The sequence below is a fragment of the Oncorhynchus masou genome, unplaced genomic scaffold, assembly GCF_036934945.1.
Source record: "Oncorhynchus masou masou isolate Uvic2021 unplaced genomic scaffold, UVic_Omas_1.1 unplaced_scaffold_181, whole genome shotgun sequence".
In the NCBI taxonomy this organism is placed as follows: Eukaryota; Metazoa; Chordata; class Actinopteri; order Salmoniformes; family Salmonidae; genus Oncorhynchus; species Oncorhynchus masou.
In genome coordinates this window covers 2357804-2371115 of record NW_027016550.1, presented here as the reverse complement: position 1 = coordinate 2371115, position 13312 = coordinate 2357804, and the positions used below count along the sequence as shown (strand labels likewise).

Here is a 13312-nt window from a genome sequence, read left to right as displayed (position 1 = left end):
GTCTGAGTGTGTCCCTGCCCATTTTCCAAAAACCTAGGGGTCCATACTTACGAATATTAGAAAAAGTTTACGTTTAAACATCAGCCAATTAAAATCATTGACACAGACGCATGTGATCAAAGGCTACATGCTAGCTGTTCCCATTACATAACCAGGCACATTTAGCCCTATGCTAGCTGTTCCCATTACATAACCTGGCACATTGAGCCCTATGCTAGGTGTTCCCATGACATAACCAGGCACATTTAGCCCTACGCTAGCTGTTCCCATTACATAACCAGGCACATTTAGCCCTACGCTAGCTGTTCCCATTAAATAACCTGGCACATTTAGCCATACGCTAGCTGTTCCCATGACATAACCTGGCACATTTAGCCCTATGCTAGCTGTATAAGCCAATTAAAAATGTTGATATAGTTGGACGTGATAGTACACTTTTCCATGAGACAGACCAAGCCTTCGTCAAGGATGTTATAACACTAGAGACAGACCAGGCCTTAGTCAGGGATGATGCTGTTATAACACTAGAGACAGACCAGGTCTTAGTCAGGGATGTTATAACACTAGAGACAGACCAGGTCTTAGTCAGGGATGATATAACACTAGAGACAGACCAGATCTTAGTCAAGGATGTTATAACACTAGAGACAGACCAGGCCTTAGTCAGGGATGTTATAACACTAGAGACAGACCAGGCCTTAGTCAGGGATGTTATAACACTAGAGACAGACCAGGCCTTAGTCAAGGATGTTATAACACTAGAGACAGACCAGGCCTTAGTCAAGGATGTTATAACACTAGAGACAGACCAGGCCTTAGTCAAGGATGTTATAACACTAGAGACAGACCAGGCCTTAGTCAGGGATGTTATAACACTAGAGACAGACCAGGCCTTAGTCAAGGATGATGCTGTTATAACACTAGAGACAGACCAGGCCTTAGTCAGGGATGATATAACACTAGAGACAGACCAGGTCTTAGTCAGGGATGATATAACACTAGAGACAGACCAGATCTTAGTCAGGGATGTTATAACACTAGAGACAGACTAGGTCTTAGTCAGGGATGATATAACACTAGAGACAGACCAGATCTTAGTCAGGGATGTTATAACACTACATTTACATTTACATTTAAGTCATTTAGCAGACGCTCTTATCCAGAGCGACTTACAAATTGGTGAATTCACCTTCTGACATCCAGTGGAACAGCCACTTTACAATAGTGCATCTAAGTCATTAAGGGGGGGTGAGAAGGATTACTTATCCTATCCTAGGTATTCCTTGAAGAGGTGGGGTTTCAGGTGTCTCCGGAAGGTGGTGATTGACTCCGCTGTCCTGGCGTCGTGAGGGAGTTTGTTCCACCATTGGGGGCCAGAGCAGCGAACAGTTTTGACTGGGCTGAGCGGGAACTGTACTTCCTCAATGGTAGGGAGGCGAGCAGGCCAGAGGAGGATGAACGCAGTGCCCTTGCTTGGGTGTAGGGCCTGATCAGAGCCTGGAGGTACTGCGGTGCCGTTCCCCTCACAGCTCCGTAGGCAAGCACCATGGTCTTGTAGCGGATGCGAGCTTCAACTGGAAGCCAGTGGAGAGAGCGGAGGAGCGGGGTGACGTGAGAGAACTTGGGAAGGTTGAACACCAGACGGGCTGCGGCGTTCTGGATGAGTTGTAGGGGTTTAATGGCACAGGCAGGGAGCCCAGCCAACAGCGAGTTGCAGTAATCCAGACGGGAGATGACAAGTGCCTGGATTAGGACCTGCGCCGCTTCCTGGGTGAGGCAGGGTCGTACTCTGCGGATGTTGTAGAGCATGAACCTACAGGAACGGGCCACCGCCATGATGTTGGTTGAGAACGACAGGGTGTTGTCCAGGATCACGCCAAGGTTCTTAGCGCTCTGGGAGGAGGACACAATGGAGTTGTCAACCGTGATGGCGAGATCATGGAACGGGCAGTCCTTCCCCGGGAGGAAGAGCAGCTCCGTCTTGCCGAGGTTCAGCTTGAGGTGGTGATCCGTCATCCACACTGATATGTCTGCCAGACATGCAGAGATGCGATTCGCCACCTGGTCATCAGAAGGGGGAAAGGAGAAGATTAATTGTGTGTCGTCTGCATAGCAATGATAGGAGAGACCATGTGAGGTTATGACAGAGCCAAGTGACTTGGTGTATAGCGAGAATAGGAGAGGGCCTAGAACAGAGCCCTGGGGGACACCAGTGGTGAGAGCGCGTGGCGAGGAGACAGATTCTCGCCACGCCACCTGGTAGGAGCGACCTGTCAGGTAGGACGCAATCCAAGCGTGGGCCGCGCCGGAGATGCCCAACTCGGAGAGGGTGGAGAGGAGGATCTGATGGTTCACAGTATCGAAGGCAGCCGATAGGTCTAGAAGGATGAGAGCAGAGGAGAGAGAGTTAGCTTTAGCAGTGCGGAGCGCCTCCGTGATGCAGAGAAGAGCAGTCTCAGTTGAATGACTAGTCTTGAAACCTGACTGATTTGGATCAAGAAGGTCATTCTGAGAGAGATAGAGGGAGAGCTGGCCAAGGACGGCACGTTCAAGAGTTTTGGAGAGGAAAGAAAGAAGGGATACTGGTCTGTAGTTGTTGACATCGGAGGGATCGAGTGTAGGTTTCTTCAGAAGGGGTGCAACTCTCGCTCTCTTGAAGACGGAAGGGACGTAGCCAGCGGTCAGGGATGAGTTGATGAGCGAGGTGAGGTAAGGGAGAAGGTCCCCGGAAATGGTCTGGAGGAGAGAGGAGGGGATAGGGTCGAGCGGGCAGGTTGTTGGGCGGCCGGCCGTCACAAGAAGCGAGATTTCATCTGGAGAGAGAGGGAGAAAGAGGTCAGAGCACAGGGTAGGGCAGTGTGAGCAGAACCAGCGGTGTCGTTTGACTTAGCAAACGAGGATCGGATGTCGTCGACCTTCTTTTCAAAATGGTTGACGAAGTCATCTGCAGAGAGGGAGGAGGGGGAGGGGGAGGAGGATTCAGAAGGGAGGAGAAGGTGGCAAAGAGCTTCCTAGGGTTAGAGGCAGATGCTTGGAATTTAGAGTGGTAGAAAGTGGCTTTAGCAGCAGAGACAGAGGAGGAAAATGTAGAGAGGAGGGAGTGAAAGGATGCCAGGTCCGCAGGGAGGCGGGTTTTCCTCCATTTCCGCTCGGCTGCCCGGAGCTCTGTTCTGTGAGCTCGCAATGAGTCATCGAGCCACGGAGCGGGAGGGGAGGACCGAGCCGGCCTGGAGGATAGGGGACATAGAGAGTCAAAGGATGCAGAAAGGGAAGAGAGGAGGGTTGAGGAGGCAGAGTCAGGAGAAAGGTTGGAGAAGGTATGAGCAGAGGGAAGAGATGAAAGGATGGAAGAGGAAAGAGTAGCGGGGGAGAGAGAGCGAAGGTTGGGACGGCGCGATACCATCCGAGTAGGGGCAGTGTGGGAAGTGTTGGATGAGAGCGAGAGGGAAAAGGATACAAGGTAGTGGTCGGAGACTTGGAGGGGAGTTGCAGTGAGGTTAGTGGAAGAACAGCATCTAGTAAAGATGAGGTCGAGCGTATTGCCTGCCTTGTGAGTAGGGGGAAGGTGAGAGGGTGAGGTCAAAGAGGAGAGGAGTGGAAAGAAGGAGGCAGAGAGGAATGAGTCAAAGGTAGACGTGGGGAGGTTAAAGTCGCCCAGGACTGTGAGAGGTGAGCCGTCCTCAGGAAAGGAGCTTATCAAGGCATCAAGCTCATTGATGAACTCTCCGAGGGAACCTGGAGGGCGATAAATGATAAGAATGTTAAGCTTGAAAGGGCTGGTAACTGTGACAGCATGGAATTCAAAGGAGGCGATAGATAGATGGGTAAGGGAGAGAGAGAGAATGACCACTTGGGAGAGATGAGGATCCCGGTGCCACCACCCCGCTGACCAGAAGCTCTCGGGGTGTGCGAGAACACGTGGGTGGACGAAGAGAGAGCAGTAGGAGTAGCAGTGTTATCTGTGGTGATCCATGTTTCCGTCAGTGCCAGGAAGTCGAGGGACTGGAGGGAGGCATAGGCTGAGATGAACTCTGCCTTGTTGGCCGCAGATCGGCAGTTCCAGAGGCTACCGGAGACCAGGAACTCCACGTGGGTCGTGCGCGCTGGGACCACCAGATTAGGGTGACGCGGCCACGCGGTGTGGAGCGTTTGTATGGTCTGTGCAGAGAGGAGAGAACAGGGATAGATAGACACATAGTTAACAGGGTACAGAAGAGGCTACGCTAATGCAAAGGAGATTGGAATGACAAGTGGACTACACGTCTCGAATGTTCAGAAAGTTAAGCTTACGTAGCAAGAATCTTATTGACTAAAATGATTGAAATGAAACAGTACTGCTGGAGTAGGCTAGCTGGTAGTGGCTGCGATGTTGACACTACACTAATCAAGTCGTTCCGTCGAGTGTAATAGTTTCTACAGTGCTGCTATTCGGGGCTAGCTGGCTAGCTAGCAAGGTTGATTGCGTTCCGTTACTTAAAAGAACGACAATAGCTGGCTGGCTAACCTAGAAAATCGCTCTAGGCTACACAATTGTCTTAGATACAAAGACGGCTATGTATCTAGCTAGCTACGATCAAACAAAACAAACCGTTGTACTGTAATAGTTACTACGGTGCTGCTATTCAAACAGTAGAAGAACGACAATAGCTGGCCAGCTAACCTAGAAAGCTAACCTAGAAAATCGCTCTAGACTACACAATTGTCTTAGATACAAAGACGGCTATGTAGCTGGCTAGCTACGATCAAACAAATCAAACCGTTGTACTGTAATGAAGTGAAATGAAAATGTGATACTACCTGTGGAACGACGCGGAATGTTGACCGGGTAGTTGGAGTTCAATTCGGTAGAGGTTGGCTAGCTGTTGGCTAGCTAGCTAGCAGCATTTCCTACGTTAAGGACGACAAATAGCTGGCTAGCTAACCTCGGTAAATTAAGATAATCACTCTAAGTCTACACACTCTAGAGACAGACCAGGCCTTAGTCAGGGATGTTATAACACTAGAGACAGACCAGGCCTTAGTCAGGGATGTTATGATGCTGTTATAACACTAGAGACAGACCAGGCCTTAGTCAGGGATGTTATAACACTAGAGACAGACCAGGCCTTAGTCAGGGATGTTATAACACTAGAGACCGACCAGGTCTTAGTCAGGGATGATATAACACTAGAGACAGACCAGGCCTTAGTCAAGGATGTTATAACACTAGAGACAGACCAGGCCTTAGTCAGGGATGATGCTGTTATAACACTAGAGACAGACCAGGCCTTAGTCAAGGAAGTTATAACACTAGAGACAGACCAGGCCTTAGTCAAGGATGATGCTGTTATAACACTAGAGACAGACCAAGCCTTAGTCAAGGATGATGCTGTTATAACACTAGAGACAGACCAGGCCTTAGTCAGGGTTGATGCTGTTATAACACTAGAGACAGACCAGGCCTTAGTCAAGGATGTTATAACACTTTACACAATGATGAAAATAATCATGGCCTCTAAACCTTCAAGCTGCATACTGGACCCTATTCCAACTAAACTAATGAAAGAGCTGCTTCCTGTGCTTGGCCCTCCTATGTTGAACATAATAAATGGCTCTCTATCCACCGGATGTGTACCAAACTCACTAAAAGTGGCAGTAATAAAGCCTCTCTTGAAAAAGCCAAACCTTGACCCAGAAAATATAAAAAACTATCGGCCTATATCGAATCTTAGAAAAGGCTGTTGCTCAGCAACTCACTGCCTTCCTGAAGACAAACAATGTATATGAAATGCTTCAGTCTGGTTTTAGACCCCATCATAGCACTGAGACGGCACTTGTGAAGGTGGTAAATTACATTTTAATGGCATCGGACCGAGGCTCTGCATCTGTCCTCGTGCTCCTAGACCTTAGTGCTGCTTTTGATACCATCGATCACCACATTCTTTTGGAGAGATTGGAAACCCAAATTGGTCTACACGGACAAGTTCTGGCCTGGTTTAGATCTTATCTGTCGGAAAGATATCAGTTTGTCTCTGTGAATGGTTTGTCCTCTGACAAATCAACTGTAAATTTCGGTGTTCCTCAAGGTTCCGTTTTAGGACCACTACTGTTTTCACTATATATTTTACCTCTCGGGGATGTTATTCGAAAATATAATGTTAACTTTCACTGCTATGCAGATGACACACAGCTGTACATTTCAATGAAACATGGTGAAGCCCCAAAATTGCCCTTGCTAGAAACATGTGTTTCAGACATAAGGAAGTGGATGGCTGCAAACGTTCTACTTTTAAACTCGGACAAAACAGAGATGCTTGTTCTAGGTCCCAAGAAACAAAGAGATCTTCTGTTGAATCTGACAATTAATCTTAATGGTTGTACAGTCGTCTCAAATAAAACTGTGAAGGTCCTCGGTGTTACTCTGGACCCTGATCTCTCTTTTGAAGAACATATCAAGACCATTTCAAGGACAGCTTTTTTCCATCTACATAACATTGCAAAAATCAGAAACGTTCTGTCCAAAAATGATGCAGAAAAATGAATCCATGCTTTTGTCACTTCTAGGTTAGACTACTGCAATGCTCTACTTTCCGGCTACCCGGATAAAGCACTAAATAAACTTCAGTTAGTGCTAAATACGGCTGCTAGAATCCTGACTAGAACCAAAACATTTGATCATATTACTCCAGTGCTAGCCTCCCTACACTGGCTTCCTGTCAAAGCAAGGGCTGATTTCAAGGTTTTACTGCTAACCTACAAAGCATTACATGGGCTTGCTCCTACCTATCTCTCTGATTTGGTCCTGCCGTACATATCTACACGTACGCTACGGTCACAAGACGCAGGCCTCCTAATTTTCCCTAGAATTTCTAAGCAAACAGCTGGAGGCAGGGCTTTCTCCTATAGAGCTCCATTTTTATGGAACGGTCTGCCTACCCATGTCAGAGACGCAAACTCGGTCTCAACCTTTAAGTCTTTACTTAGTCAGGGATGTTATAACACTAGAGACAGACCAGGCCTTAGTCAAGGATGATGCTGTTATAACACTAGAGACAGACCAAGCCTTAGTCAAGGATGATGCTGTTATAACACTAGAGACAGACCAGGCCTTAGTCAGGGATGTTATAACACTAGAGACAGACCAAGCCTTAGTCAAGGATGATGCTGTTATAACACTAGAGACAGACCAAGCCTTAGTCAAGGATGTTATGATGTTGTTATAACACTAGAGACAGACCAGGCCTTAGTCAAGGATGTTATGATGTTGTTATAACACTAGAGACAGACCAGGCCTTAGTCAAGGATGTTATAACACTAGAGACAGACCAGGCCTTAGTCAGGGATGATATAACACTAGAGACAGACCAGATCTTAGTCAAGGATGTTATAACACTAGAGACAGACCAGGCCTTAGTCAGGGATGATATAACACTAGAGACAGACCAGATCTTAGTCAGGGATGTTATAACACTAGAGACAGACCAGGCCTTAGTCAAGGATGTTATAACACTAGAGACAGACCAGGCCTTAGTCAGGGATGTTATAACACTAGAGACAGACCAGGCCTTAGTCAAGGATGATGATGTTATAACACTAGAGACAGACCAGGCCTTAGTCAGGGATGATATAACACTAGAGACAGACCAGGCCTTAGTCAAGGATGTTATAACACTAGAGACAGACCAAGCCTTAGTCAGGGATGTTATAACACTAGAGACAGACCAGGCCTTAGTCAGGGATGATATAACACTAGAGACAGACCAGGCCTTAGTCAGGGATGTTATAACACTAGAGACAGACCAAGCCTTAGTCAAGGATGTTATGATGTTGTTATAACACTAGAGACAGACCAGGCCTTAGTCAAGGATGTTATGATGTTGTTATAACACTAGAGACAGACCAGGCCTTAGTCAAGGATGTTATAACACTAGAGACAGACCAGGCCTTAGTCAGGGATGATATAACACTAGAGACAGACCAGATCTTAGTCAGGGATGTTATAACACTAGAGACAGACCAGGCCTTAGTCAAGGATGTTATAACACTAGAGACAGACCAGGCCTTAGTCAAGGATGTTATGATGCTGTTATAACACTAGAGACAGACCAGGCCTTAGTCAAGGATGATGCTGTTATAACACTAGAGACAGACCAGGCCTTAGTCAAGGATGTTATGATGCTGTTATGACACTAGAGACAGAACAGGCCTTAGTCAAGGATGTTATGATACTGTTATAACACTAGAGACAGACCAGGCCTTAGTCAGGGATGTTATAACACTAGAGACAGACCAAGCCTTAGTCAGGGATGTTATAACACTAGAGACAGACCAGGCCTTAGTCAGGGATGTTATAACACTAGAGACAGACCAGGTCTTAGTCAGGGATGTTATAACACTAGAGACAGACCAGGGCTTAGTCAGGGATGTTATAACACTAGAGACAGACCAAGCCTTAGTCAGGGATGTTATAACACTAGAGACAGACCAAGCCTTAGTCAAGGATGATACTGTTAAATGACTAACATGTTAAATGACTAACATGTTAAATGACTAACATGTTAAATGACTGTCATGTTAAATGACTGTCATGTTAAATGACTGTCATGTTAAATGACTGTCATGTTAAATGACTAACATGTTAAATAACTAACATGTTACATGACTAACATGTTAATGTAACTGAGTCTCTGGATAAGAACCTCTGTTAAATGACTAACATGTTAAATGACTAACATGTTAAATGACTAACATGTTAAATGACTGTCATGTTAAATGACTGTCATGTTAAATGACTACCATGTTAAATGACTACCATGTTAAATGACTACCATGTTAAATGACTACCATGTTAAATGACTACCATGTTAAATGACTAACATGTTAAATGACTAACATGTTAAATGACTAACATGTTAAATGACTACCATGTTAAATGACTAACATGTTAATGTAACTGAGTCTCTGGATGAGAACCTCTGTTAAATGACTAACATGTTAAATGACTAACGTTAAATGACTAACATATTAAATGACTAACATGTTAAATGACTAACATGTTAAATGACTACCATGTTAAATGACTACCATGTTAAATGACTGTCATGTTAAATGACTACCATGTTAAATGACTGTCATGTTAAATGACTAACATGTTAAATGACTAACGTGTTAAATGACTAACATGTTAAATGACTAACGTGTTAAATGTCTAACATGTTAAATGACTACCATGTTAAATGACTAACATGTTAATGTAACTGAGTCTCTGGATAAGAACCTCTGTTAAATGACTAACATGTTAAATGACTAACATGTTAAATGACTAACATGTTAAATGACTGTCATGTTAAATGACTAACATGTTAAGTGACTAACATGTTAAATGACTAACATGTTAATGTAACTGAGTCTCTGGATGAGAACATCTGTTTAGTGACATGTTATTGTAATCACTTACGTGAGGAAGTCCCTGACGTCCTCTACAGTGAGTTCTCCGGTGGTGTCCAGGCTGACGTCAGCCATGCTGAGGGGGGAGTCCAGAGGGGAGAGGGGAGGCGGGGAGGACAGGCCACACTGGGGGTCGTCGGTTAACCCTGGGGGTCAGGGGTTAGAGGTCAGACTGAGGCAATGTGAAAGGGATTGGTTGACAGCCAGCTAGTAACTGTTAGTGTAACAGTATAACTTTAGACCGTCCCCTCGCCCATACCCGGGCGCGAACCAGGGACCCTCTGCACACATCAACAACAGTCACCCTCGAAGCATCGTTACCCATCGCTCCACAAAAGCCGCGGCCCTTGCAGAGCAAGGGGAACCACTACTTCAAGGTCTCAGAGCAAGTGACGTCACTGATTGAAACGCTATTTAGCGTTCACCGCTAACTAAGCTAGCCGTTTCACATCCGTTACATTAGCAGAAGGACCAATGAGAAGCGTTCCACGTACCTTCAGCCTGGTTCCGGTGAGTTCCGTTGGCCGGGAGAGGCATGGCTGCGTCGTCGCTATGGAGACAGAGAACAGCATCAGAGCAGTAGCTCACTGTGTTGTTGATACTGGGGCGGCGTAGCCGAGTGGTTAGCGCGTTGGACCAGTAACCGCAAAGGTTTCTAGATCAAATTGCCGAGCTGACAAGGTCAAAATCTGTCGTTCTGCCCCTGAACAAGGCAGTTAACCCACTGTTGCTAGGCCGTCATTGAAAATAAGAATTTGTTCTTAACTGACTTGCCTAGTTAAATAAAGGATAAATAAATTAAAATTGAGCATCTTGATCTTAACGAGGAAGCTAAATTGAATGATTTTACAAGGCTAGAGGAGCCTTCATACGGTCCAGGAAACAATGGCGTGAAAAGGGCAAGAAGAACAGCAGATAACAGTCTTTAGAACTTTGTTTGAGGCTTCTACTATGAAGGGGGGCCGAATGAGAGGGGATTGAGCCAAGTGTCTGGCCGAGTGCCACAGGCTCGTGACGCGCGGTCACGAGAGAGTTAGCTCTCGTTCCATTGCTTTTCTACAGACAATGGAATTCTCTGGTTGGAACTTTATTGAAGATTTATGATAAAAACATCCTAAAGATTGATTCTATACTTAGTTTGACAAGTTTCTACGACCTGTAATATAACTTTTTGAACTTTTCATCCGTTCAGCTGGACCTTGCACGCGCGTTTGGATTTGTTTACCAAACGCCCTAACAAAAGAAGCTATTTGGACATAAATTATGAACTTCATCGAACAAATCAAACATTTATTGTGGAACTGGGATTCCTGGGAGTGCAATCTGATGAAGATCATCAAAGGTAAGTGAATATTTATCATGTTATTTCTGACAAATGTTGACTACACAATATGGTGGATATCTTTTTGGCTGCTTTGTGGTCTGAACACTGTAATCAGATTATTGCATGGTTTGCTTTTTCTATAAAGTTTTTTTGAAATCTGACAACGATTGCATTATATATTGACACTCCTAAATAACCACTACAAAAGTATAGCCGTAATCTTTGCAGAAAATGGTTAACGTGGTGCTTGAATGATCTGATTGATGAATGTCAATCAGGGTTTATGAAAGGGCATATATCTAATAATCTGAGGCTGGTGTTGGTTGAGTATTGTGATCTATCGGATGACTTCCCTGTTATCTTATTTTGGGGGATTTTCATTAAGCATTTGATACATACAGTAAGTCACAGTCTTATCTTTGATTGTCTTAAGCATTTGAAGTTTGGTCACTTTTGTTGTTGATGCTGTTAGAACTCGGTATAATGGACCAGCTGTATCAAACTGTCATGGAACATCCTCAAGGTTTAACGTTTTACAAAGGAACACGACAAGGTTGTCCAATCTCACCTTTTTTTTGTTGCAAATATTTTATAAAACATTTTTCATCTCAAACCTTATGCTCATTAGTTTATCAAAGTCAATCTGGAGGCATTACATTCCAGAGAGATCAAGATACCTCAACAGGTGGATGACTCCTCATTAAAATACAAAATACACAAACTAGATAAGCATTGGATATTGTGAAGCAGTTCTCTAAAATCTCAGGTTTGGTTTTCCAACATGTGAGATGTTTGTTCTGAAAGAAGCAGATGAATCCGGCAGATTGTAACATCTCTGAAATATACTGTGACTGAAAACTTAAGGCTGTGATTACAACCCTGTAACTGAATCTATCAAAAACAAAAGACATTCTCCTCATGGTTAGGGATTTAGGTCTTCAAGGGAGGGGCTTTAATTGAAAGCTGAGGGGCAATTTTTACCTTTATTTTAACTAGGCAAGTCAGTTAAGAACAGATTCATATTTTCAATGACGGCCTAGGAACAGTGGGTTAACTGTCTCGTTCAGGGGCAGAACGACAGCTTTTTACCTTGTCAGCTTGGGGATTCGATGGGGGGTGGGAGGGCGGGGAACACAGGAGGTGTGAGGACTGGGAGGACAGGAGGTGTGAGGACCGGGAGGACAGGAGTTGTGAGGACGGAGAGGACAGGAGTTGTGAGGACAGAGAGGACAGGAGGTGTGAGGACAGAGAGGACAGGAGGTGTGAGGACGGGGTGGACAGGAAGTGTGAGGACGGGGTGGACAGGATGTGTGAGGATGGGGTGGACAGGATGTGTGAGGACGGGAGAGGAGGTGTGAGGACGGGAGAGGACAGGAGTTGTGAGGACGGGGAGAACAGGAGGTGTGAGGACGGGGAGAACAGGAGGTGTGAGGACGGGAGAGGAGGTGTGAGGATGGGAGAGGACAGGAGTTGTGAGGACGGAGAGGACAGGAGTTGTGAGGACGGAGAGGACAGGATGTGTGAGGACGGGGAGGACAGGATGTGTGAGGACGGGAGAGGAGGTGTGAGGACGGGGAGGACAGGAGGTGTGAGGACTGGGAGGACAGGAGGTGTGAGGACGGGGAGGACAGGAGGTGTGAGGACGGGGAGGACAGGAGGTGTGAGGACGGGGAGGACAGGAGGTGTGAGGACGGGAGAGGAGGTGTGAGGACGGGAGAGGACAGGAGTTGTGAGGACGGAGAGGACAGGAGTTGTGAGGAGGGAGAAGACAGGATGTGTGAGGACGGGGAGGACAGGATGTGTGAGGACGGGAGAGGAGGTGTGAGGACGGGGAGGACAGGAGGTGTGAGGACGGGGAGGACAGGAGGTGTGAGGACTGGGAGGACAGGAGGTGTGAGGACGGGGAGGACAGGAGGTGTGAGGACGGGGAGGACAGGAGGTGTGAGGACGGGGAGGACAGGAGGTGTGAGGACTGGGAGGACAGGAGGTGTGAGGACGGGGAGGACAGGAGGTGTGAGGACGGGGAGGACAGGAGGTGTGAGGACGGGAGGACAGGAGGTGGGGACGGGGAGGAGGTGTGAGGACGGGGAGGACAGGAGGTGTGAGGACGGGGAGGACAGGAGGTGTGAGGACGGGGAGGACAGGAGGTGTGAGGACGGGGAGGACAGGAGGTGTGAGGACTGGGAGGACAGGAGGTGTGAGGACGGGGAGGACAGGAGGTGTGAGGACGGGGGGAGGACAGGAGGTGTGAGGACGGGGAGGACAGGAGGTGTGACGGGGACAGGAGGTGGAGGGGGAGGACAGGAGGTGTGAGGACGGGGAGGACAGGAGGTGTGAGGACGGGGAGGACAGGAGGTGTGAGGACAGGAGGTGTGAGGACAGGAGGTGTGAGGACAGGAGGTGTGAGGTGTGAGGACAGGAGGTGTGAGGTGTGAGGACAGGAGGTGTGAGGACGGGGAGGACAGGAGGTGTGAGGACGGGGAGGACAGGAGGTGTGAGGACGGGGAGGACAGGAGGTGTGAGGACGGGGAGGACAGGAGGTGTGAAGACAGGGAGGACAGG

At 46.9% G+C, this 13312-nt stretch overlaps 1 protein-coding gene across 1 annotated transcript in view; it reads right to left on the bottom strand.

Annotated features, from left to right (window-relative positions):
- Window positions 1-13312, bottom strand: part of LOC135538763 (lethal(2) giant larvae protein homolog 1-like) — a 134976-nt gene that overhangs the window by 1910 nt on the left and 119754 nt on the right. Inside the window, exons 21-22 of the mRNA XM_064964673.1 lie at window positions 9921-9976; window positions 9437-9572 (exon numbers count right to left, since the gene is read on the bottom strand). Coding sequence (XP_064820745.1) covers window positions 9437-9572; window positions 9921-9976 — 192 coding nt within the window. The remainder of the gene's footprint in view (window positions 1-9436; window positions 9573-9920; window positions 9977-13312) is intronic.